Genomic DNA, 27975 nt, shown 5'->3' on the forward strand with positions numbered 1-27975 from the left:
GCATATGCAGTTGTGCTAATGGCATAATTCAGAATGACCTTGGTCATTTTGTAAAACCTACATTTTATTTTTCACATTGTAAGCTTTTCTTACCTTGTTCACTGTTACTCATTTAAAATCCTCCTTTCCTTTTACACAATGAGGTACCCTAAAGGTCACATACAGAGAGCTCTTCTCCCACTAATTGTATAAGTGGGAATTATAATTTGCAAGGAGGTTCATTAGAAGTGGCATTTATTAGAGTACTGCTGACTAAATCAACTCCAGAACAAATAAAAATTATTGGGGGATTAAATTCCTCATGTGGAAAAGGTGAAATTTCAGATTACTTCCCCATCTTCAATGTCTGATTAATAAAACTTCAGATTAATTTTAAATAAAATTTTTAAAAAATACAAAGAAGCATATCTGAAACTACAGTCATTCTGAAAAGGAATTTAAAATGTTGAAAAAACAGAAGATTTTACCATTTCAAAATTTTTTCTTAGTCATTTTCTAAACAGAAATGATCACTTATATTTTCATACTACATTGATGTTTATGGCTGAGACGTATCCAGATTTTACAATTAAAAGGAGAAAAACCACAAATTACTTGATTTCTTATACAAACCTAATGTCAGCACATATTTCTTTCCTTGAGGGAGCCTTAAGCAAAAATCGCCACCTAATCTTTTTATAAAAAGTGTTAAAGAAGAATGAAAAGTATTTTCACTTCTCTGGATATACAGATCTCTCCAGGTGCCCATTTCAACAATTACAGTGCTTCTTGTTAATGTTTGCAGAGGAAAAGATCACATTACAATGGCCTAATCAGTGTTAAAATTATCCTTTCTGACACTTTCACTTAGTTCAGGAAAGCCAGAAACAATAGAATACTTTCAGCCTAACCACAGGAATTTTGCTAGAGCAGATTTCAGAATTGTTATTTAAAGAATTATAAAATGTAAGTCATACCATACTAATTTTTGCTTCACAGAGGACTGTTACATGACCCTACTGAGAAACCTTTTCCCTCCTCATCTTCAAAACTTTAAACCACTGCGAAAGGTTTTGCAGCCTCTTCCATGGCATGGCTGCTAAGTAAAGAGGTAGTTTGTTCTTTGAAAGAGTACTCAACCTCCAGTTATATTTTATGACATCTCATACAGATCGTTGTGTATATATTTGCAAATAATACCTTTATGAGCAACAAATATTAAGTTCTGATTAATCAGTGAGAAAGGTTTACAAATCTAATATATATTTATGAAGGAGTTCACTGGACATGAAAGGGCTAGTAGAAGTACTACAAACCTGAAATTCATGTGGGATCAAGAATTAGCCCTTCCTGACAAGGCTGAACCCTTGACAACACCTGAGATGAAGCCATCCACTTCAGCTGCAGACCTGAGCCTCACCACATATAAGTCACTGCTGCAAGACCTGCAAAACTCTTCTGTCTCAGAAGAAAACAGAAAGAATGAAAATCCAATACGAAGTCTACACTTCGTAGTGATTCTCAAAGGGAGAATCAAAGCCAAAAATCTTTAAGTTCTGCTGAGTACTAAGCAGCCTAGTATCTCACATCTTAACTGTAACAAGAGACTGCCATTGTTTGAGAGGATGAGCCAAAACAATCATATCCTCATCTGTCAATCACCCTTTCAGTGCTTTGTATTGGCCTGAAGTCAGTATTTTTTTAGGTAGGGTAGCACCAAACTTGCAGAAAGAAATTATGTTGATCTGACAGACATCTTTTTTAATTCATGGGCTGTTGCAAGGTTCAGCAACGAAGTCATAAAAATATCAGAGTTTTCTTTGGCAACTTACTTCAAGATCGTTATTGTATATTCCAGGACAGATAGAATGTAATCATTCTTCAAATCTTAACAGTAATGTATTATAGGCATATGTTATTCTCAAAAGTCAAAACAAAATCCAACTTCAAAATATGCTTGTACTGTACTAATTTAAAAAAATGTAAAGAGGGAGAAAAGAAACAAGTAGAAGATATGGATTTATGTTGAATTCTGCATATATCAGAAAGTATCGGAAGAATTGAGAGGTATTGTGACTGGATAGCAGCTGCCTCCAAAACTCTGTAGACAGTGTGGTTCCACATAGACCTTTTCATTTCATAAGGTCTACCCATCCACAGCTGCGGGAAGTATGAAACAGGGACTTGGTGGGGAAAAAAAAAAGCATATAAATAGGTGAAGGGGAAGAATGTTCTCTGAGCCCATGGCTAAACAATGCAGTACTAAGATACTGTGATACTAAATGTTTCTGTACCACTTTGAAAACAGATTATAAACTTTCCTTTTTGTTGCAAACTGAGGAGATGATCAACTATTGCCTGTACAGATAGGGTTAATCTCACTTGACATTAACTATCTACTGCACACATGTCTACAGCTGGGTGAGCTGTCTCGATTCCCACCACATCAGTAGAGACCTGGTTATCAGGGTGAGGGGAATTTAGGATGCAGTTGACCTGACTCCTACCTGATTACGCTGCTGCCTGCTTCAGGAAGAGGTGAATCATACCCTGACATGACTCGACTGATCAGCTCTGTACTGTCTATAATGCAATGCTGTGATGCCGTGCTCAGATACTGAGGCCCTTGCTGCAGTCACCAACATGTAGCCAGAAAAATAACCCTACTAAACTCCTGTTCATTCAGGGGATGCCTTGGCAGAGAAGATGCTGGAGTCCAGGAGGCAGCTCTGGCTCCAGAGATGCTGTGTAGCATGCCCATGACCTTCTGCAGACAAATGACTGATGCATGCATACGTCCTCAGGGCACCCTTCATCAAAACTTATGATTCGAGTGTTTAAGTGAAGACCACTACAGCCATAAAGCAGGAACTGCTTAATAGTTAAGTGGTATAGTAGTTATTTAATATAATTTTTCACAAGCATTCCATACACAATGATTTAGAAGGTAGTTGTTTGCACAGACTGCCCTGGAGTCGGACCAATATAAATATTACTCTTTACAAAGAATTTATATGGTTATCACACTTTCAATGGATTAAGCATTTGTAAATTACTTCCCACCCCACTGAGACTAACTACAGGAAAACTAACATAACTCAGGGTAGTATATTCACTAATACCACAAGGACAGAAAATCTCCCTAGGATGTCATAAGCTGGAAGCATTCGTGTAAAATTATTATCATAGAAGAGATGGCTTCCTACTCTTTGGAAAACTGTTTATATAGCCAAACTCTCAGCGTTTTCTCATGAATCAGGGCCCCTGTGTGATGAATACCTGAACAAATCTCAAAGTTCCTCTCCCTCTTGAGGATAATAAGTTTAAAAGTTCTAAAAATACGCGAAATTGCACCAGTGAACTCCAAAATTCCATAGAAGACCCTCCCTGGGCCCCATACTCCACTCTATTTTGACAAAATAGACTGACAGGGTGCTGGCTCCACATCTTAGAAACTCACACTGGCAAGATCTTGGAGGATGCTTGTTGAAAGTGAGAACCTCCTTGTTGGATCTTACTTTAACTGCTGAACTAGTAGCATTCTTTACATCCTTTTATATTAATATATATGCATATACTTACAACTCACACATCTATAACTAACTCTCCCATCACGGCACCATGCAGGGAATGTGTAATTTTTACCATAAATTGTTGCTATTCTTTCTGCTTTACAAGTCAGGCATACAACTTAGCTATGCCTCAGATGTGGTTATAACCTGGTGAAGTCATTTGCATAATTTTTAACATTTTTTTCTCTTTAAATGCCATAGTATTTCATTGTTGAATACACCGAATCTGTTATCTAATTAACTCATGAAAGTAATCCTTATTTTATTATTTTTCACTTAGAGAGTCACCTTCTGAAATACTTTTTCCCCATCTTTTGTCACTTTCAAGTCCAATTGTTAACAGTAAAAAGAATATTTTTCTTCAGCAGTCCATTACCAGGCAATAGTCTTTGCCTAGTCTGAATGACTACAGCTCATCTGGGATGCTCAGTCTTAAAAAAAAAGCATTCACAAGAAATTCACCTGCCTTTTTTTGATAGTAGGACAGTGCACTGTCAAGCAGGAGAATAAAAAACAGAAGTTAGTCAAGAAGCAGGCCTGAATAAGAAATTAACCTTGCAGGAAAAATATGGAAATCAAGTTCTGATCTGAGGACCTGAAAAATAAGATACACTTACAGAAGAATTCCACAGCAACTTCCTGGTAGTTCCTCCAAAATTGGCAAAAATCCTTCTCAGGTTAAAGTACAAAACACAGATAACACAAGAATCAGCAGCTTGGAAACAGCCAAAAGATGAAGACAGCAGAGGAAGTACAAACACTATTATGCATACAGTTATATATTTAATACATATTGTGGAACAGTGAAATTACCGAAGTCGTCCCAGAAGGTGTAGGGACTGACAGAAGACCTTAACTGAAGCAAGACACCTTTAAAGTTCACCTGAGTGCTGTGAATAGCAGGTAAAGGCTCTTTGGAGTAAGGGCAGTGGGGTTCTAGCTGGAAAGAAATTGAACGTGATTTGAGAGGCTGGATGTAAAAATAGGACACTCCTGGGGGCTGATAAAAAAAAAGTTGCAAAAAAACTGAAGCAAACATGCATAATAATATTCAGCTGATAATATTTAGTATTAGCTACTTAGATCTGTCAGCCCAGCTGCTCCTTTGAACTCAGCAGCTCCTAAACATTAAATCTGCAAGAAAAAAGCAATCCATGGCTGAAAGAAGAGATTTTATAGACTCACAGAATATCCTGAGTTGGAAGGGGCCAATGAGGATTTCAGCTCCTGAGCTGTACCTTTCAAGCTGTACCTTTTACATTTAACAGGATTATGTTCTATAAAGAACTAATGAACAAATAGATTTTAGTCGTCCCGTTTGTGTTCAGTGAGAAGCTTAAAGAAGTGAAAAGGAACAAGGTAACAAAAGCCATAATACTCTGCTTCCATGCAGTCTCTTGCCAGACCTATGAGCATAACAAACCTGATTGCTATGTTACATAACACGTGCCCTTCAAAGCATCAGTTCCAAAAGGACAGCTGCTAATTATTTCCAAATGTTTTGTTACAGTCCCTATCTTGAAAACACTTTTGATAACCTGGGTAATGGAGCAGATCCATTTCCAGTGTGCTGTCAATTGCTGGGGTGAATCTTTTCAGGTCAAAATCAACACCAGTGTAGTTACTCCAATCACTGGGCTTGGTGAGGGTTCTCAGACCAGGCAGCAATGTATGAGAAACGTTTATAGCCTTACTTTAGATTATACTATCTAAAGCAAGATTATTTACCTTGTCAGGCTAAGGACTTATGGTGCAAGTACCTCAAGATAAATCATTGTTCAAGTATGTTCAGTCAAAAAGATTAATCCAGCAAACTCTCCCTCTCTCTAACCTCTCTTGCAAATAGTGACAGATGTCAGAGATGTAATAACTAACTACTCACTCATCATTTTCTGACAAAACCACAAAAACAAAAATCAGTCACTCTGTCTGTGAAGACGCATCTAGTCTAGTGAGATTCCAGAATATCCTGCTGGAAAACTTAACTACTTATTATCTCAGTGCACGGATAGAGAAACTGTATCTCTCTCCCACAACTACCAATTTTCCTAAGTCCACTGTTCCCAAAATAATTCTTGATCCACATCATCCACCATTTGGGTCACTGGCAACATGGGTTAAGCTAAAGCCCAAATACGGTACAAGTCATAGAAAATATTTTCAGATTTTTTCTGCTTGAGGAGCTTAAGATTTCATGAAAGACAGAGCTTTTCTTCTGGATGATACAAAAAAAAAAATACCCTCGTCTTCTGTGACAAAATGTGAAAAATCTCATCTAGCCAAACTTGATGTTGTTTATTCAGCTCTGCTTTCCATACTGAAATCCAGTACGCTATTAAAGAAAAAAGTTTTATTCAGTCTAAGCTTACCATTACTGCTGTAGAATACTAAGTCACTGATGAGTTCAACAAAGTCCAGTATTACCTCCAGTAACCTATATCTTGCATGATGGAGGAGGAGGATATGTCCAAAATACTTTTCTGAATATTTGTTAACTGAAACTGCATAAGCAGAAGCTCAAAAAGTTCTATGGGATGTCAGGACATATTTATGTAAGTCGTTAGAAGTTTTGGTTCCACTAATTGACCAGTATATTCAAAAACTCCTTCAGAAGAGAAATCTAAGAGTCTTCCTAAACATGGACTTATCTTTAATATTTGCTAGGAATATTTGCTAGTGCAAATGTATGCCAGACTATTCAGACTTTGCATTCAGCTAGATTTTCATACTCTGTCTCTTTCCACCTATCTGCCTTTTCTGATGTATTCCTGCTCTCATACTGCAGAATCTTTCATTATGATCAAACAGATATTTTGTTTTCAAAACCCTGTGACATATATCTTTCTGCATCTCTGTGATTCCAGTTCTGTTTGTCCTGTGTGACCATTCCATATCCCCAGAGGACAAAGAAACCAGGATCTCTTCAATAACACCACAATAGCAAAAGCATGCTAACCAGCTGGAGAGGGCATACAAATCAGACGCACAGCTCTTCAGATTAACCTGATCTGTCTGTATACACATCTTTAGAATCAAATTAAGTTTCATTCTTTATCATCTGCTAAAATCCTATTTTTTGGTACAGTTGATGTTACAGATGCTGTTATTCTGAGATAGAAAATAAGCCAATAGTACACGAAAATCCTAATAACAATGGCTGTCAGTTATATCTTCTAGGGCCACAGAACTATTAAAGTTTATTTAGCAGGTGATTTTTAAAGGGTCTCAGGAAAACTTCTTTAGATTGAATTTCACTTACCCAGTCTATTTTATCCATATTCCAATATTTTTTCAAGTCACGGAACTGCATTAGCATCCCCTTCAAGCCCACAACGATAATGCTTGCTAGCACACACTGCAAAGAAAGAAAAAACAAAAGCAGAATTGGTAGCGAAAACAAATGCTCTTTCTTTAATTTAGCAGTCAATATTCTAATTAAATTATTAAAAAACTGAAGTTTGTGTTTCAAAAATGGGATAAGGACACATGTCCTTGTGACACAAACACAAGACTATCAAACCAAATTTTTCTTTCCTGAAGGCAATTTATAGGGCACCCGACTGTGCAAAAGTGACAGAAAATGACAGAAACTTCAGTATGTCCCAAGATTCTCCATGCGTCACCAGACCAACGACATGCTGCCATAGTCTGGAGACTCGGAAGCATATCAGTACTCAACTTCCACACACTGAAGAATCTTAGTTCCCCTTCACTGCCTAGAGAAGACTTCTAGAGCAAAACATCCATTAACTTTAAGACAAACAACATAATGTATTGTTCTCCAAATTGGTGAGGGGGAAGAAAGGGATGAAGAAATAATCTGGAGCCAAAAAGAATGGAGTACAAAGCAATGGATTTATAGTGCATGGGTGGGGATGGCTGAAAAAGCATAACAGAAAAGAAATAAAATATCACAAAAGCAACATATGAAAAGGCGTGCTTTTTATAAATATGGAAAAAAAAAGCCTATAGGAAAACAGTAAAAATTTACATATAATCCATACTAAAAATGATGGTAGGAAAGGAGTATGGTAAGAAAAAAAGACATACTGTACATCCCTTTTCAAGTGTCCTTACTTTACATAGTTAAGATAAACTATAGAAGGATCTGCATTTAAAATGTGAGAACCTTCATGTGATACTGTAAACAATAGTATGAAGTAAATTTAAAATACAGTTGAGCTAAAATTTCATATACAAACATGTCAGAATTATGGATAATTTTGGAGCTGTATTTTGCATCCTTGGAACGCCTCTAGTTAAAATTAACTATTGGTTTGTAGTACCAAAAGCTAGGTATAACTTATGTGAAAACACACCATGTTGCTTTACAGACTCTTGGTGTAGAAGATGTATTCCATGACAGAGATACAAGAATATCTCATAAACAATCTGTAGTTAATCTTAGATCACTATCTACAATCATTTGTGTCAAATTTATTTGAAAAGCAAAGACATACTTCATATGCACAACTGGATAAAAATTGTGGATCTTCATTAATTTCTACAACACTGACCATTTAAAAATCCACAGCAATCTCGATGTCTATATTTAATAAACTACGTACGAAAAGTTAAGTAGAAGAGAAATGTTTTTTTATATACTTTTGTGATTGCCTATATATGCAACTATACACATGTGAAATTTACATGTATTACGTGGTCACCTCTGTGTTTTATGATTTTGAGACTTGCTGTGTCCTTACTATTCTTTCTCCCATTGAAATTGAATAGAACATTTTTAGAGGTAGTACTTTCTTTCTCTGAAAGAAATAAAGTCATTAGAAAATGTTTGACACAACCTTTAAAAAAAAGGATAAGTACAGTACCATAGGCAGCCAGTACAGCATAGGTCCAATTGCATAGATCACTACAAGAATTAATGCACAAGAGATAAGGCAAGCCACCTAAAACAAATAAACAAGAAAAGCAGACCTTTCAGTCTAACAACAATAAAAAAATTTGTGTAAAGCACTACTTATCAAATATTGTAGACAAAGTCAGGAGTGGGATATTGAAGATTTTAGCTATTAACATATCTATGGATTGCAGATGCATGCAATTTCAGTTTTCATCTCTGGTGATTACCTTCAGTCAACTACAGTGAAAACACAGTAAGAGAGCTCAGTGTCTGTGCTTGCCCGTGCTGTCAGCACACAGAGACCACAGCACCACTTACACGCTCAGTTAGTAAGTGGAGCGTGTGTGTGCAATATCTCATCCCAGAAGTTTTGCAGCACCCGCTGTCATTCTGTAACATATTCATAGTCATGCAGCCTATGTTGCGCTGAATCACAGATTCATTTTAGCATGGAGCAAAACATATATGGAGAACTGTGTCATCGTTTTTGCACATGAGAAGACATCTACCTTCTTTTACTGCAAACACTAAAAGGAAACTCTTGTGTTGAGTCAGAAACCACCAATAATTTCAGGTTAATATCAGTGGATTTTACTTTAGATTATGCAGGAACAAGTTTTTTATGTATATATTAAAAGTCCTAATTAATGCAGGTGACATGATTCCAGACAAATACATGGTCTAAGAATTATATGTTTCTTCACTGTATTATATGGTATTAATCTGATGGAAAACTACAGCAAAACTGGAGTCTTCTACTCCACTCTGACTGCTCACAAAGTAGAGTACTTCTGGTCTCATTAAGATACAGTCCAGATTCACAGAAGGGTTTTGACAATAAGTAGACAGATGCTTACTTTATTTTTATATTGATAATATGTTTCTTTACTAAAATAATTAGGTTTCATTTTAAGAGACAAGTTGTTGAAAACAAAGCCAGACAAGTTGTTAAACCACTAGAAAATTAAAGCCCTGGTGTACTTAAAAATACCATCAAGAAGGCTAGACAGAGTGTTTACAGAAAAAGGCAGACAAAATCTTCTGGTAAAGTCACAATGAACTTTTTCCTCTTTCCACCTTCCCAAAAAGCAAATAAAGAGTGTTGATTCTATTTGAAGGACACTTTTACCCCACGCCCTCACTTCTGTTTTCTCCCTGAAAAAGGTATCACTGAAAAATAAATGGCATCACTGAATCCCAGGTACAGCCTTTGGAGAAAAAAGGGCTGCTCTGAGTCCCTGAAAGTCTCTTCGCATTTCTTTCATGACGTATGTCAAATTAGACTGGCTTTTCTCTGCGTAATCAAATGAACCCCTTGCTCTTCTTTTTGCCTATGATCTGAATAACATTTGCTAGTGATGTTCTTCTCATGTCTTCGTTCTGCCTAGACAGCCCCAAAAGCCCCTTGAGCGGATGTGCTGCTTCAAAAAAAAAAGGCAGGAGAGAGAATTTTATGTTTATTAAAGTACTCTCATAATGCTAACACATGGCCGCACTCTTAACTTTTAGATGTAGGCTCTGCAATACCAAGTAATAAAACCAAGCAGATATCTGTTATTTTTACCACGTACTTCCTGCATTGACGTCAAACCATGGCCGTTTCTTTTTCCATTTCATATACTGAATAACCTTCTGTCAGGGCCTTTGCCTACAGGTACCAGAGTCAAAGTGTTCAAATACCCTGGATGCCTTCAGGGTACTCATATAGGCCTTCAGGTTACCCTACAGCATGGAAAAGGTATGATGCTGTAGAACTGTAAATTTTACAGACAACACGTGAACAGGTAACAGAAGATGATATCCGTGAGGATGAGGGCACTTAGTATGAAATTGGATCCAATTCAAAGACATGAAATAGCTAATAGCAAAGTGGTAGCTAAACTATTTTCATACAAATGCTTTTAAAGATGATTATTGGATAAATTATTCATTATGATTAATCAAGTTCAGAGTACCTTGTATGCTAATTAACGAGTAATTAACATGCAGAGTTTGGAAATAGAGCTCTGTATAATTTCTTAGTATTGTGCTATCTGCAGGGGAAATAATTGCAGGACATGGTCAAGAAGAAGCAGCACCTATAGACTGTGCTTAGCTTTGTCAGTTGTACCTCGTTACCCTTTTCCTTGTAATTATCAACCTTTATACAGGCAAGAGCAACAGTTATAAAAAGGTAAGTGCAACATTTATAAAAAGACAATAGCAACAAATTCCAAAGGACATAGCATATATATGGCAGGATGTCACCAACAGACTCTTGATTTTCGGAGGGATGAGGGAGAGGAAGTGCTTAGGGGGCTGTCCCAGGGATGTCCCAGCTGTGGTGGCTCACATGGTGCCACCACACGCAAAGGTCACAGATGAACAGTTTGCTTATGGGCATGGTTTGGACTGGTAACAGCCTTATAGGGTCAGAATCATAATTTTTATCAATTGCAGTTCCCTCTTCTCTGAGTTACTGCAATGAGAACTACCAGGGTTGTTTTCTTACAGTAGGAAATGCCACAAAAACTCCTCAGAAATCTGAGTGTCATCTCTGTGGGCTCAGTGTATACTGAGGAACTGACAAGTACACCATGTCACAAGGCAGAAGTTGGGAGATTACTGCATTTTTTTAGGAGCAGCTCTTAAGGTTGCTTTCACTTTATTTTGAAAGTCAGACAGAAGCACTAGAGTAAATCTGATTTTTTTCTAAAACTTCAGCTTAACCTGTACCATTACATCCATTAAACACCGTTAGAGGGCACTTTTGTTACAGTGCTAACAAATTTACATGAAACAGAAAGGGCTTGTGTGCAGTTTAGAGCAGTCTGAAAACACAACTCTTGACCTCCTTACTGCCATGCACTTCAGAGTTTATATTGAACTAAAGAGGTAAAAATGAATAAGTGGAACCATTAGCTTTTCTAGCAAGACAGTTGCTGATCAGATGCAATTCCATGCAGATTGTTAAAAAAGACAAGGCAGAGTTGGTTCCCAGGACAGAGGAAAAGAGGCAATAGGGAAATACAATGGATAAATCAGTACAAGTCCCACTGAGAAGTGTCATAGCCTTAATTCCCCTAAGTACTTCACTCTAACCCATTACCTGTGTTTTGGCGCCCATACTGTATAAAAGTGCCGTCCGTCCCATCGCTGCAGCACTTGGTATACAAAAGAAAAATGAAGGAATCACGTTGCTGAGGCCATGAGCCAAAAATTCCTGCAAAGTTGTTAAACAGAATATGTTTTTTTCCTATTGCTCTGTCATTTCAATGCTTCTTGCCAACAAAGGAGTCCCCTATGTAAATATTAGCAATGACAAAGAATGGCCATTTTTTTGAGAGGAAAAAAAGTCACATATGAACATGATAAAAGATCTCCCAACATAATATAACTACTCACAACTCAAAACTAATTTGAATGACAGAGCTGCTGTACAAGATTCATCAAAAGCAGGAGGCGCATTTTGTTCACAGAATAAATGATGTTGCTAAGTTTTGAAGACGAAATTCAGCCAAAATACTTACATCTTGATCCACGTCTGCTTTTTAACTGGCCACATTCTCAAGTAGTGGGATCTGGACAGTGTCCAGGTTGTTTCTGGCTTATTACTCTACTGGAAAAAGACAGCCACTGATTTTTTTTTCTTTTAAAGCATGCCTTAGTGAAAGTGAAGTATGGTAGCAATACTATCTGCATGATGTCTTTCATTACAAATATATTTGATGTTTATTCACAGTCAAAATGCAGACATGTCTGAACAAAGATTTATAGAAGAAAAAGTGGGGAAGCCACCTTGTGCAGCCTGAGCTGAACAGTGCTTTTTAAGTAAGCACCCCAACCTGGTTACCCCGTAACAGTTTTCTTCCCCAAACTATAAGGAGCTCACTCGTCTCCTGAGAGCGATGTGTAAGAAAAGACCTCAATACCGCTAGTACTGCTCAGGATGCAAATGGTATTATATCCATCCAGGGCAACACCTGATCATAAGTCTGTCTTCACAGCACAGGACCTTAAAGCTCCCTAGACAGCCTTGCACACCCACATGCCACCGTGTAGAGCACAGTGCCTGGCCCCTGTTGCTGTAGCAATACAGCCATACCATCCCACTGTCACTGTAGCCTCTGTTCTCATGGAGGTTTTGCTTTTTTTCTCTGTTATTCAATGCAGACATACACAGTTTCCAACACCTCGGTAGTTAAGCTGTGTAAGTTTTCCAGAGGTGCAGAAAGACATAGAGGTCGCTGTGCTCCATTTAGTGCTCTTGAGACAACATAGCATATTGCCCTGAAGCCTGCCTTGTATTAAGGTCAAAGCACTTTCCCTCTGCTCCCCAGAAAACATGGCTCTGAGGCATCAACAGAAATTTTTCGGCACAATGTGTTTATTCTAAAAAAATTTTGAGAGACCTGAGTAGACAAGAAGGTTCCCTACATATTTCCCAGTGACACAGATTGGTAAAACACGAGCACTGATGTGGCAAGACTGACCTGTCTAGATAGGATGTTCAAATAGACCTCCAGCTGCAAAACCAACTGTTCTTCATTCAACCTTACATCATTTATCCCAAAGCACTTAAGAGAAAGGTGGAGGCAGCATTTTCATCACACAGCACTATTGCCAGTTATCTAAAATGGAATGTTTCTTACCACAGTGCTCGAATAATTGTCTCCAAGGATTTCCAGTTGGCTTGGAGTTACCCATGCTGCATGACCAGCAGTGGGGTACTTGAGAAAGTGAAACATCCCACTCTTATTTAAGCTTGCCTGCTGTAAAGTGGAACTCTGCACAGAAAGCTCCTATGGCTGCAAACTTGGCAGCACTGTCTGAACCCATTCTGCTTCTTTTGTACAAATAAACCTTTATTTCAGATGAGACTTCTACTTTGCATAAGCTTCCTTTTATAATATCAGATATGTCCTGAGCTTATAAGTACCTAGTTTATTTTTAGAACTGCTTTGTTTCTTCAATCAGTAGCTGATTCAACATTTTAGCTGGTCTTTCAGAGCTCATCTGCCAGGGGAGAAGCATTAACGCCCAGATTGGCTGCCGGTTGAACCAAATGCAGTATTATGAGATTATGTTGGAGGATGCGATTCCCCAAAAGAAGCAGCTCAACCAACTAGGGCGCTCTGCAGAGTTGAATTGAACCAGGTTTGGGTTTTACTGTAATCACTGGAAGGCCTAGGGATGCCATGTGGAACTCTTCCTTTCCTGGTGGCTATTCATCTAGAATACCTTTCCAGAAAAGTGAGGCAATTTCAAGGCTTACTGACAACAAGAGGAAAGAGCTTTACCTGGCTATCATCCACAGTGTATTTAAACTTTTTAGCAGAGGCTTTGGCAAGAGCTAGCGATGCTACATAACCAACTAGTGCTACTCCAAAAGCTTCAGTGACTACTTCATGCAGGACTTTCATGGGTGGTGTTTTCGGTGGCGGCAACCTATAAAAAATAAACACAGTCCTTTCTGCAGAGCCTGGAACATAACCTCGATATACCCGCAATTCATGAAAATACAAGAGAAACAATCTTTTCATGCACAGCTGATTTTTTAAATACTTTTAAGGTCACATTTTTCAATAGTTTAGATGAATAAGATCTGTAGGGAACTGGAGGAGAGAATTTGTACAGGATGATGAAACAGTTTCAGATGGAGTATTTAATTTGTAAACTTCAGTTTGAGAAATTATGAAGCGATCCTTATAAATTAGCTCCTCCACTGACAGATAAAATCAGCTACCATTCCTTAACTTTATAAAGTGCAATAGAAGAAGCTCTACTGTAGATTTTTTTAATTTTTATAGTTGATTTTCCTGGGAAGTTTAAATACTTTAAACAATTTAAGATTCCTGTAGGTTCTATACAGTATGGATATTTAGTCCATCTAATGGAGACCTTCTAATGGGTATTGCAATGAAATGCCTCAATTAAGAACTGAATCACCCCCGATTGTCTCTGTACTCCACAAAAAGCCTTCAGTCTCTCTAGAGCACAAAAATCACCACCGAAGCGCCAAAGCAGCTGAAGTTTTCTAACGCTCTCCACAGACAAGGCAGTTAGTTAGATAATTCAGGTAAGTGCCTTAAAACATATAGGAATGATTCAGGCTTCTTATTGGGCTTTTGAACCCTATAGAATTTTCTTCTGTGAGGTTAGACAGAAAATGAGCTCCTGATTAAAGCTGCACCAATACAGCTTAGCTGTTCATAACAGATATTGAAAGGGCTCACTTAGCCCCATTTAATCTCAGATACATAACAATTAATAGCATGCCTTAAATACTTAGAGACTATTTTCTTTCTCAGTGACTTCACTTACTTTATTTCTACCAGTGCAAGCTGCTACACATGCGCTCATACTGTCTTGGACTTGTACCTTGTGAAATTTAGGGAAACCCTGCAATTTCCAAAAAGGAGATTACACAACAGCTGTGCTATTCCTTATCAACCCTTAGACTTCAAGCATTCTCTCTGACCTCTAATTTCTCTTTCCAACTAATAGTACTGAATATTTGTTTTTCTTTCTTTCAAGGTCATGGAGAAAAATGTATCACTATCTGTAGTCAGAATGTGCCTTTCTAGATTAAGCATATCTAAATCCTTTACATTTCCTCAGAAACCAAATTTTTTAAAATTACTACATAAGTGAGTGGAGAAGAACAAAGTATAGTAATCTACAAGTTTTATCTTATTGCAGGTCCTTTCTGCTATAATAATCCAAGGCAAGCCTCAAAAAGCAGGGTGTAATAATCTTCTAGAGAGTGCTCTGTCCTCCTGTCACACATCCATCAACCATCATCAGGTACGTAGTACTTACTTTTTATTCCATAAAGTAATGAAAAAGCTATGAAAATGTACAAGAAAGTCCACATTTTTATGATGATATCAATATAAATATACCTCGTTAACGTGGGGTTGAATTGTGACAGAGTATTTGAGGAGGTTGGAAATGAACATTATAGATTTTTGCAATTTCTTATTTCAGAAAATTACTTTGACCTCTTCAGAGACTGTTCTCGGAAGTAAATATGTTTAAAAGCCACAAGCTAATAAAAAACACATTACCCTTTAGGAATATGTCCCACCACTTCTAGCCCATAGACGTATTCCATATCAGCATAGTAGCAGGCAAAGGATGTAGCAATTATCTATTGATTCAACACAGAAAAAGATGTTACATTTCTACTGCTTTTAGATTCTCACATGGTCCCTATTATTTCCATACCTAAGCATATGACAGTGTTCATGCACTTGTCCTTAGATCAGTCGAATAAGACAGGGAAGATTTATTACAAAAATTTTTGCAAATGTGTCAAAAGAAACTAAGATCTGGACACAATAATGAATTCAGAAAATGTGACGGAAGAAGGACTATGGTGGAGTTTGGATATTGTATGTTAATGAAAGGGAACTGTACAAGTGTCTGTAAAGCCTCAGGAACCTTGCCAATCAGTGTCCAAACTGTCTCCACGCAGCATGTGTCCCATACCACTGAGCAGCTTAAAATAATTCATAATTCAGGTGCTCCTGAGTGGTCTGATTCAGATGGTGTTCTCCAAGCACATCTAATCCAGACTGGCAATGTTGACTTCAGCAGAAGCTATGGCTGCCTCTTATATTGATTTTCTCGCAGGTATAAATGTTGCTGAGGGAGTGGAAGGTTTGGCCCTGAGGAGGTTCAGACTCACTTCCCATACTTTTTATGAGATGGACACACAAACTGCAATAGTACAGGCACAGGTTCCAGTCCATGATCCTCAGTTTGCTGGTGCGTTTTATCCAGTATTGTTTAGAAGGCAGCACAGAAACAGATCTTAGACCAGGGACCAGAATCACATTACCTTCTTTTCCAGCATTTTGCCCAAGAAAAATTATTCTTTTGTAAATAACTTTTTTCAGCAAAAGAAGAATAATTGTCGTGATCCACTCTGAAAAGCACCTGCTCTTCATTTATTTTAATTTTCTTTTAGACGTCTAGAGAAAAACAGAAATCTTCTGTCCTGGTGCTGGTTATTTGACTTCAGCTTAATCCTTAAAGTAGGGATTTACAATGCAATAGCTAATTTCAATTTAGCATATGCCACGTGAAAGGAAAACTGTAAGTAAAATTATTGAAAGCAATAGCTTCGGTATTTAACTTTGTTGCAGATAAATAACAAGCAACATCTAAACCACAACTACCCATCACAAGACTAAACCACAACTACCCATTGTAACTCGCCTGGAGTTACAATGTGCCTGCTACTTTTCATTGTTTATCTCAAACTTCTTACACTTTAGCATTCTAGGCTTCATGTACTTGTAATTACGTAGAAAGTAGTAAATACGTGAAAAATATTATTCAAATTGGGAACATATGTCAATTCTTTCTTAATTATTTAGCCAGACTATTTCCTGTTCTTACATTTAAAATACAGCCATGAAAATTAGCTATCCATTTAATTAGTGGCAGGTGTGGCTCTGCATAACTATAGACAACATGGTAAACTTCAGCAGATTAGTTGAACAACTGAAAGCTTTGTAAAGCAAAAAGTCTGATGTTTCATATTGTACTTACCAAAACTAGATCGATGGGAAGAACAACTTTAATGTTTCTCTGAAATTTCTCGTTCAGTTCTTTAACAAGAACAAGCACCACGATGCTCAGCAAGGAGAGAAGTAAAGCCTCCAACTGAACTGATCTGATATTCTCAAATATGTAGGCATAAATCTACAGTGAATGGCAAATAACAATCACAGATAAAAAAATGTATCATTTTGGGTCACACGCTATGGCATGTTCTACACAACTTCAGACACCTCAAATAACCTGTGAGAGCTGAATCAATACTGCAGGAGCTGAGGCATCAGACAAACTGGCCTACACTTCAGATTTTGCATGGAAGAAAATCACAAATTTACTATTGCTAAAACACTATGGACTTTTGAAAACTCAAAAAACCTCAGTCAATATTTATATATACGAACTTACAAATTTCTATTGGTAGAAACAAGCAAGAAAACTCCAGTAAATGTGACATGTATCTCTTTCTTACCCTGTGTCATTAAATTCAGTGAGATGAATGAGTATTGCACAAAAATGTTGAGAAGCCTATATGCACAAAGATTTATTTTCAGTGTCCATAGCTCATAACATCCATCAACTCTCATAGTAAAAGTTACTTCTGAGGAAAAATTTTAGAAGACAGAAAGGAGGGGAAAAGAGAAGGAGAGAAAGGAAGAACAAAAAGGGAAAGAAAAATGCTGTAGTGGTTGGATGGAAAGAGAAGCAACAGGAATTTTCCCAGAAGATCATCCTCTTCAGGCCATTCTCTCCAGTGCACGAGGGAGTCCATCCAAATACTTTTCCAGAGCAACTGCATAGCTTCAGCAGGGCGCACTCAATCTCCCTGTTGGATGTTCTTGCCCGTTAGACAAACCGTGCTCCATGGAGCACGTTTTGATCAGGTCCAGACGCTGCACACACTAATTAACTGTCAAGTTTTGTGTATTTATGTTATTGGCTAGTTAAATAACTAGTATTATGTACTAAGTTGTATTTCTTTCCCTAGCAGAAACTTCTAAATTAAAAGCTGCAAAGTAAGAAATAAAAAGAGAGTAGGAGAAGCAGGGGTGTTTCACACATCAGTGGCAAGTGCTTTCCAGGGGAAACACTCCATGGCAAAGTGCAGGGATTGCAGGTGCAAGGCTGCGAGGGGTGGGACATGCTGGACCACGAGGTTCAAAGTCAGAGAATCATAGGATCATAGAACACCTTGGGTTGGAAGCGACCTTTAGAGGTCATCTAGTCCAACCCCCCTGCAGTGAGCAGGGACATCTTTAAACAGACCAGGTTGCTCAGAGCCCCATCCAACCTGACCTTGAATGTTTCCAGGGGTGGGGCCTCCACTGCTTCTCTGGGCAATTTGTTCCTGTGCTTCAGCACCCTCATTATAAAAAATTTCTTCCTTATATTCACTCTGAATCTACCCTTGCTTAGTTTAAAACCACTACCCCTTGTCCTGTCACAACAGGCCTTGCTAAAAAGATTGTCCCCATGTTTTCTGTAGGCCCCCTTATAAGTACTGGAAGGCTGCTCTAAGGTCTCCCCACAGCCTTCTCTTCTCTAGGCTGAACAGCTTCAACTCTCTCAGCCTTTCCTCATCACAGAATCACAGAATCACAGAATAGTAGGGGTTGGAAGGGACCTCTGTGGGTCATCTAGTCCAACCCTCCTGCCGAAGCAGGGTCACCTACAGCAGGCTGCACAGGACCTTGTCCAGGCAGGTCTTGAATATCTCCAGAGAAGGAGACTCCACAACCTCCCTGGGCAGCCTGTTCCAGTGCTCTGTCACCCTCAGAGGGAAGAAGTTCTTCCTCATGTTCAGACGGAACTTCCTGTGCTTCAGTTTGTGCCCATTGCCCCTTGTCCTGTCACTGGGCACCACTGAAAAGAGCTTGGCCCCATCCTCCTGACACCCACCCTTCAGATATTTGTAGGCATTTATAAGGTCCCCTCGCAGCCTTCTCTTCTTCAGGCTGAACAAGCCCAGTTCCCTCAACCTCTCCTCGTAGTGGAGATGCTCCAGTCCCCTCACCATCCTTGTAGCCCTCCACTGGACTCTCTCCAGTAGCTCTTCATCTTTCTTGAACTGGGGAGCCCAGAACTGGACACAGTACTCCAGATGAGGCCTCACCAGGGCAGTGTAGAGGGGAAGGACAACCTCCCTCGTCCTGCTGGCCACACTCTTCTTGATGCACCCCAGGATCCCATTGGCTTTCTTGGCAGCCAGGGCACACTGCTGGCTCATGGTTAACCTGTCGTCCACCAGGACACCCAGGTCCCTCTCCGCAGAGCTGCTCTCCAGCAGGTCCACCCCAAGCCTGTACTGGTGCATGAGGTTGTTCCTCCCCAGGTGCAGGACCCTGCACTTGCCCTTGTTGAACCTCGTCAGGTTCCTCTCTGCCCAGCTTTCCAGCCTATCCAGGTCACACTGAATGGAGACCTGAATAGGAGAGGTGTTCCAGCCCTCGGATCATCTTTGTGGCCTCCTCTGGACCCACTCCAACAGCTCCATGTCCTTCTTGTTCTGAGGGCTCCAGAGCTGGACACAGGACTCCAGGTGAGCTCTCACCTTGAGTACTCACCACTGTGGCAGAGTCCTGCCACAGCAGGCTCTGGGATGTTGGGGAATGGCTACGTCACTGCACGGGAGAGGCAGACTGCAGTGTCAAAAGAGAAAAAGGACATTGGAGCAGAGCTATAGAGCTTGAAATGGGAGGCCCTCAGCTTTTCAAAGGTTGAGATGTGATGCAACGTGCTGTAAAACATAGCTAGAACAACATAGTTGGGTCTATGCTGAAGAGAGGAAATATGGTGCTGAATATAAGGAACATGGAATAGAAGTATGGAATAGGAATAGACTGATCAGTGACGATGAGTAACACGGGTTTCTGACAAAGGATACAATGTTGTAACAGACCTAGAAGAATGTAGTTGCCTTCACACCAGCACAGATGACACAGTTATCAGTGAACTGTAATTTCAATTGTACTCTGTATTTGGGGGTCCAGAAAGCGAGGCATAAATCAGTATCATAACAGATTAACAGAAAGTAATGAAAAAAATTATCACTTTACTACATGGTTAGAAGGGCTGAAGAAAGTTAGAGGGAGCTTCTGTCCCAATAAACAAAGAAGTAATCAGATCCCTATCACCAGTTATTTTCAGGCCTCCTGAAATAAAGCTGCAGTCTATTGCCTGGAGGAACAGAGAGGCATAAAAATGGATATAACACACATGCTTACTAAAGCTGCAGGGAAAAAAACAAGGTAGGTTCAGTCCCTTGAATTCTGCATTTATATTCTAGGAATTGTTATATAGCCTGAAATGTAAACCATATAGAGAACAGAAGTTAAAATCTAGGATGTGGATTTAGACTGCAACACAAGTAACTTCTTCTTAAACTACAACATTAAGGATAATAAAATCAAGCAACTGAGGGTTGAAATAATAATATTTTAAAAAAGGTGTTTTCTCTGGCAACAACTAAGATGACCACTAAAATAAATGAAAAGTGACACTTGTAGTTTTATCAAAATAAAGACTGATAATTTTCTGCCCCAGAGAAATACATGTTTAATACTAATAAGGTTTGACAGTTTGAAGCTTAAATACATATATTTATGTTGAACAGGAAAAAGTACTATAAAAATTATGTTAGGAAAGAACCCTTTTCTAGCAAAAAGGTGGTGAATATTATGATATAATTTTTTTCCACTATTCTGATTCTGTCACTCCTTGAAGAGATGATGCTCATTTTGAAGAATGAATAAACTACAAATAACTTACTGATTTTTCCTCTCTCACCCTTTCTAAGAATATTTTAATGATCTTTAAAGGGGAAAAAAATATTTAAGAACCTCTAAAAATGGTTGCAGAAAAAAAAAGACAAAATGTAGTTTTCCTCATAAACAGGAAAATTTAATCCAGTCTTTTAAATTTAGCCCTTGGGCTTTTGGTTAAGATGCACAGTATAACCCAGCACAAAGGTTTCTCAGACCCCAGAAAAACATTTTAAAATCAACTTGTTAAATAATATGATCTCTATCTGTCATAAATCTGAAGACTGGTAATGAAACCACAGTTTTTAACCACGTGTTGTCCCACGGTAATCAGACAATGTAGGTTGTGTCTTGAGTGGCTTGGGACTAGTCTCTGTACCCATAATTTTCCAAGAATGCATCTTCAAGAGAGCACAGGACTTGGTGCAGTGCCCAAGCAGAAGCTGTGATTAAGATAAAAGGAGGCAACCTGGAAAGCTGTATTGCAAACTGTGCCCACAAACTCACCAAAGGCTGAGGTAGAGCTAAGGTGAAGTAGTAAGAAAAGCGAAGAAATTGATTGATTCATAGCCACCAAAGTCAAAGAGATGTGGGCTTATTTTGAAGTGAACAGTGTCTAGTGAAGTGTCAGCGTTAGCTACCTGCCTTTCTCGCATGGAATTTAATTATGTTAGATAAAGTGAGATGTAAGGTTGGGTGAATAAACATAATTGTAATGAAGGTTTGCAAAGAAATATGCATAGGCTATTAGAATGTCTGTCTTTCTTTACAAATTGACTAAAAAAGAAGCTTCCAAGTAATTTTTAAAATATGTAGCCAAATCTTGCAGACCTTTGTCACAGTCTTTGCAGACGTTGCAACAAGCTCTTTATATGAACCGCCTAGTGTGTTCTTTGGTGTTTCTCTTCAAATGATACCCTTCAGTGTGTAGACTACATCAGCCAATAAATGAAAAAGAATGGGACTACCAATGCTTTGTACCTCGTATGAATTTAGTAGCACCAACAGCCCTATCCCCAAAATATCTGTAGTACACTGAAACAATTCCAGCAGTAACACATAAACAATAAATCAATCATGACATCAGACTAATGAGCTTCCACTGACTAGTCTCTTCCTGGGTAACCATTCTCTGAAAACCTAAACACACCCATTTCGTTATACAGCTGGCAAAGCCAGGAGACCATTCCACAAACCACTCACAGGCTCTTCAGAAAAAAAAAGCACGTGGCTTTTCACATGAATGTGGTTAACATATAGCTATGACTCTATACTATACAGTTCACACGCTATACTGTCCAGTCAGTTACTGTACTCATCTGAGGTGAAAGTATAGATCCTAAATTAGGGGACCTAATAAATGCTTATAAATATCTCAAGGGTGGGTGTCAGGAGGATGGGGCCAAGCTCTTTTCAGTGGTGCCCAGTGAAAGGACAAAGGGCAATGGGCACAAACTGAAGCACAGAAAGTTCCGTCTGAATGTGAGGAAGAATTTTTTCCCTCTGAGGGTGACGGAGCACTGGAACAGGCTGCCCAGGGAGGTTGTGGAGTCTCCTTCTCTGGAGATATTCAAGACCCGCCTGGACAAGGTCCTGTGCAGCCTGCTGTAGGTGACCCTGCTTCGGCAGGAGGGTTGGACTAGATGACCCACAGAGGTCCCTTCCAACCCCTAACATTCTGTGATTCTGTGATTCTGTAAATGCAAGCACCTAAAGCTCAAGCTTGTGATAGCACTGACACCTGATTCAGAAGAAATATTTACAAATGTTTTAATCATAAACTTCATCATGAGGTCAGTATTTTGCATATTTTGATGATGCACTTACTGAAATGGGAATTTATTTTGATATTGCAGTGTACAAAGCAATTTTTTGTGTCATATAATTAACAAAAATTAAAAACAGAGCAATAACATGTTAATTGAGCTGTTTGCCTCTTGGTTTTTTTATTTTTATTGCTAGTTTTGTGTAAAGATTTTTGGTGGAAACGATCTGACAATACTATGAGGAATCAGTGAACATTTCGGCAATTGATGTAAATTTGCACATAAGTGAAAAAAGCAATATTTTAACTTTGCACACATATATATACAGACACTGAATGTCCCTATTCTCATGGGAAATTCATGGCTTGGAGTTCCACTATATTTTCACATACTTTGATAGGGTAATAACAAACATGGTAATGGTTTGTATTCTAGAAAGAATGTGTATTCTGATGTAATAATGAAATCCTCTTGAATTCTTTCTTTTTATGTATACACGAAAACTCCAAAGATTAGTTCTAGAATGAGCATAGAGGCTGAAGCAAACAGAAGAATTAAAGGAACATATTAGTTAAAACACTTCATACAGTTTCATAGTAGATGACCTCATTGCATTTTCAAAAATGTTTCATTCCGATGGTATATAATGCACTGTGGGAAAAAAGTACAGGTGAACTGTATAAGGAACAAACTGGGGAAAAAAGGAAAAAAAAAAAGACTGATAGTGGAAGCAGGAAGGTTTTTTCAGCTAATTGTAGCACAGCCACAAGGATTTTGCAACAAACTTGCAACACAATCACAAAAGACCCTATTTTGCAAAGCAGGTTTGTTACATTGCAGGAGTTCATTTTGCAGTGCTGCATTTCTCGGTAACTTGTGGAAGGATAAATACATTTACACCTGGATACAGGGCAAATATAGATACATTTTTCTGTTTTCAGACACTATGTAAAACTTGATGACATTTTTCTCGTCCTTCGTAAAAATTAGATCTCACATGTAGTCTTCCCTCACCATTTTTCTTCTTCACTTCAACTTGCCTTTCCTTTTTGTGAAATACCAATTGATGCTTGAATGTGCAGCTCTACTGCAGTGTTACAAACAATGTAGAGGGAAAATGAGATTTAAAAAATTACATAAACTATGTGTAAACACAAAAATCCCATAGGCGCAGAGCCACTGTAGTAGATTTTTTCTCCATATACAAAGCTCATTTTTACATATTTAATCATGATCTCACTTGCTATAAAGAATCCATTTCACTGGCTTTCTTTACTTTCAACTCTCCTATCACACTTTATTAAACATTCTTATTCTTGCTTTGCCAACCCAAAGGCTGCCTGAGGCAAAGCAATCAGCTTTGTGAGTGGGAGGTGTTTTGGAGTGGAGAAAGTAAAACAATGTAAGCAAAAATAACAGTCTTTGGGTTTCAAGAATTTGGAGTGAAGAACATGTCCAGAGAGACATGCCAAATTCGCGTTTCACTCTCTAGTTACATGCGCACACTAACATATATCTAATTAGTATAATTTTCATATAGAACTACTACCACAGGAAAAAAAGATTGTTAAAATCTAAATCTAGTGCTTCTGACTGAGATACTGGACCTTCTTCAGGCAACCTGTAAGTCTGAACAGATATCAGAAACCTTTTAAAATGATTGTATGCTAAAATTCTCCTTTTTAAATACAGAGACTTTTTAATTATTCTTTTAAGCTGTACAGAGGAGCTTTTGTTTGTTCATTTGTTTTCACAAACAGCTACAGAGCAATTCAGAACCTTAAAAAAATTAGGAAAATTTTTATTTGGAAAATGTTCAAAGGGGTTTGATTTCAGAAGTGAAGTGAAGGGCAAAGAACTTGTTTCAGATGCAATAAAAAATACAAGGGATAAGGGAATAGAATTCTTTCAAAGCATTCGAATGACCTCATTTATTATATCGTCAGCACACCAACATGGAAATATTTCTTGGTATCACTGCTGTTCTTTATTATTGCTCATAACGTATATTTTGATTATGTCTTGGCTGTGCTACTTAACACCAGTCATCTCTATAAGATGACAATATTCCTGTGTGCAAGTATAGTCTCCATGGAAACGCCATGAAAAAGAGGGTAGTCACATTTTATATCAAGAAGTATTTATGAAAAGGTTTTTAAAAAATTTTAAAATATTTTAATGTATGATGAATCATTTGTAATATTCTCACAGGCCAATTAAGTACTCATGAAAATGGCTGTGATACTTTTAGTTATGTCCCTACAACCTAAATTACTTGTGTTCATTACATGCTGCTAATTCTCATTAATAAATTAGTTCTGTAAAATACGTACCAAGGGATTATCTATAAGAAATGTTATCAAGTTTATAAAATACTATGAAATAACTTGCCAAAAAGCAACATTATCTTATCTCAGAGCTCACATTAACAAATTTTACAAGATAATAGGAAAAAATAAAGAGCAGAGTAGTGCAAGAAAATATAGTCAGTGCTTTTAAATAAGCTGTCTTAGTTTAGTGGCTAACTAGATGAAGCCTCACTTCATCTGGTAATCTATTCATTTATTGCTGTCAGTGCAATGTAAATATCACCTTAACAAGTAAATACAGTTTAATTGTGAGCAAAATATCATTTTGACAGATATTATTGTAATACTACTAATGCTTCTGCCAATAAATTATGCTCACAGCACCCAAAATCAGGGTTTGCTGGAATAAGATATCATAAAGAATATGTTCTCATATCTTTTATGCAACTAGATTATACAACTTTGTCTTTTAAGATTTCAGAAAACAATATCTACTTTCCAAAGAGAGTAACCATGATCCTGTGTAAAAGAATGTATGCATTTTATAATAATTACCTTAAATCTGTACACTTGCTGTGTTTATGGCAAAGCGTAAAGCAATAAGTAACATATCTAGGGTAATCTTTGGATAGGAGATCCACAGATCTTGGGTCTTTTTCCTTTTACCACAATGATGGTCAGATTTCATTCAGCAAAACAGGAAGAAAATATGTTTAGAATTATATTTGTATATACCCCTCCCACATGCTGATCCAGAAGGAGTTAACCCTCCCTGTACAAGTGTATAATTGCTTAGGATAATAAATGGAATTACCAATGCTGTAATACATGTACTTTAAACTGATTATCCTTTCAAAATAAGCACCATTTCTCCTAATTCTTCAACAAATCTCTTTTACTCATATGTAGCCAAACAGCATAGTTATTCAGGAAAATGTTAGCTAATGGAGTAACCCATCTCTTTTACTGAACTCACATGAAAAAATCCCAGTGGTCCTGATATATATGGCATTTTCATTCCCAGCAGATACTTCACTTGTGAAGTCACAACGTGTGTAGCTGCTCCTGTTGTCATCGCGCTTATCACTGGTTCTGTTAACAAGAAAGTGGCACTGCCCAACTGCAGCATAAACATGGCTACCTAAAAGGCAAAGGCATGAATATCAGCAATTGCAATGAAGTGCAGCTTCCTGGTGATAGGACAACGGGCCAGGTTCCTTTTAATAAACTGTAAAATAGATGAGATGATAAAAAGCAACAGTCCACTGAAGGACAGCTACAGCAGAAAATGAAACCCGTTGAAGCTCCGTGGGTTTACCTGCGTTATCTTACTCGCATCACTAGTTTACCAGACTCTAACATCAGTTTAGTAGCAAAAGCGGACTCAGAGAAACTGTCTTCATGCAATGCTTATTATTCTCTCCCACTCAAATACACGAGCACAATAAACACTATAAAAACATCAACTCAGCACAGCAACATGAAGTAAAGCAACTCAGAATGTGCGGGTGGTGCTGAGACTCGTTCTTTTCCACTGCTATTCAGACTGAGTAGGCAAAGGGCCTGTATCTTGGTCCATCTTACCGATTGCCAGCACGTTGATATCAGGATTCCCAATGTTAGTAATTTCAACAGCTACCAAATTTATTAGGTGTTAAAACTATGGAGAAATGAGTCTCATGGTGAGATCTCAGTCATCCTACAGACCCTGCCCTGCCCATCAGATTTCCCTTCCCACACAGTCATACAACTGCTTTGCTCCTCCAGCAGACCCTTAGCCTCCTGATACTCCACTGACCCTGCGCATGAGGTTCAATATGTCTTGATACTTGGTGCTCTCATGCTGCAGTACCATAATATCAAATATCTCAAGTATCACCAGTCCACTACCTCTTGTTACATCACCTTCAGCATTGGGGTTTCTAGTTTTGCAGGTATTCAGATAAGGGAGCAACAGAAGTCTCTTGAGATGATGGAGGATATAAAAATACTTATCTTCCTTACAGCGAAACAGGAATGTTTATGTAGCTATGTGTTCTGTATGAACAAACTTTGTAAACTTATAATAAAAGTAAACGATTTTGAAGACCTTTAAAATCTACTTCCTGTACATTTGAGAAATACTTGAACTAAGTTAAAGTAGGATATGTGTATACAATCAGAAAATTTAAAACCGGAAGAAAAAATTGAATACCCATTTTCACAAACACAATCCCATATACAAACTGGAATTCTTTGCTAGAAAAACGAGTAGACTTCGGCTCAGCTATGTTTTACCTTGAAGATTATTTCAGCTTTGTTGCATCTTTTACAGAAGTTATTTCAGAGTACAGGCATATAATGAAAGAATAATATTCCTCTCTAATGCATCAGTCTGGACTACAGCTGAATCTACAACTATTATAGATACTTCGTAGGAATATAGGACAAATACCCAAAATATTATTGTGTACTACTGTGTTTTCTCCCCTTATTCCAGACTGCAAGCACTCTTTTCCTCTGAAGAATGAGATTTGACAGCTCTTAATTCTTTGAACAAGTTTGTTACATACATACAGATGCTACCGTGCTTAGCATAACACTTAATCGTCTTTTGATCCATGTTGTTACATTTAAATTATCTCCCCTTACAATGCGTTCTGCAGATTCATTAGATAAAAAAGCAGTTTCTTCCTGCTATAATCTTTTGCATCTGCTATTCTTCTGCCTGAAAGGTTACATGCTTTTGGCACAGAGTTGTTTGTTATAATACTTTCTAATAGGATTGTTTTGTGTTTATCATACTCAATATTATACTTTTGGCATATATCACAACCTCTTTTGTTTTATTTTGTTCTGTTTTGAAGCTAAAAGAAACTTGTCTAAAAGTTATTGTTCTTTATGAGAGAACACCATTTGTTTTGTCACTGTGAATCTCACCTGTATGCAGTTAGCTATGAGTATAATAGCACAAAAGAAACAAAAATACCAAAGTGGCCTTTAATTTCCTCACAAAAACCTCTAGTGAACAATTTGGTCTTCCATCTGAGAGATTAAATCTGAGATTTTTTTTCTATTTCCCACTAATAACATGCAGACGGCTCTGTACTATGAACAAGCAGAACACTGATGGCCATTCAAGACTGGACCCTAATAATGATAATTACTGTTATATCCTCAGTGAGTAATAACTTAGTTAGT

General features: G+C 37.9%; 1 protein-coding gene across 1 annotated transcript in view; it reads right to left on the reverse strand.

Moving 5' to 3' along the window:
- Positions 1-27975, reverse strand: part of SLC26A7 (solute carrier family 26 member 7) — a 75268-nt gene that overhangs the window by 17137 nt on the left and 30156 nt on the right. Inside the window, exons 4-10 of the mRNA XM_075415237.1 lie at positions 25772-25936; positions 16954-17106; positions 15462-15544; positions 13692-13839; positions 11501-11614; positions 8381-8458; positions 6811-6906 (exon numbers count right to left, since the gene is read on the reverse strand). Of these exons, the coding sequence (XP_075271352.1) occupies positions 6811-6906; positions 8381-8458; positions 11501-11614; positions 13692-13839; positions 15462-15544; positions 16954-17106; positions 25772-25936 (837 nt within the window). The remainder of the gene's footprint in view (positions 1-6810; positions 6907-8380; positions 8459-11500; positions 11615-13691; positions 13840-15461; positions 15545-16953; positions 17107-25771; positions 25937-27975) is intronic.

Source organism: Opisthocomus hoazin, chromosome 3 (assembly GCF_030867145.1).
Source record: "Opisthocomus hoazin isolate bOpiHoa1 chromosome 3, bOpiHoa1.hap1, whole genome shotgun sequence".
NCBI classification, from domain to species: Eukaryota; Metazoa; Chordata; class Aves; order Opisthocomiformes; family Opisthocomidae; genus Opisthocomus; species Opisthocomus hoazin.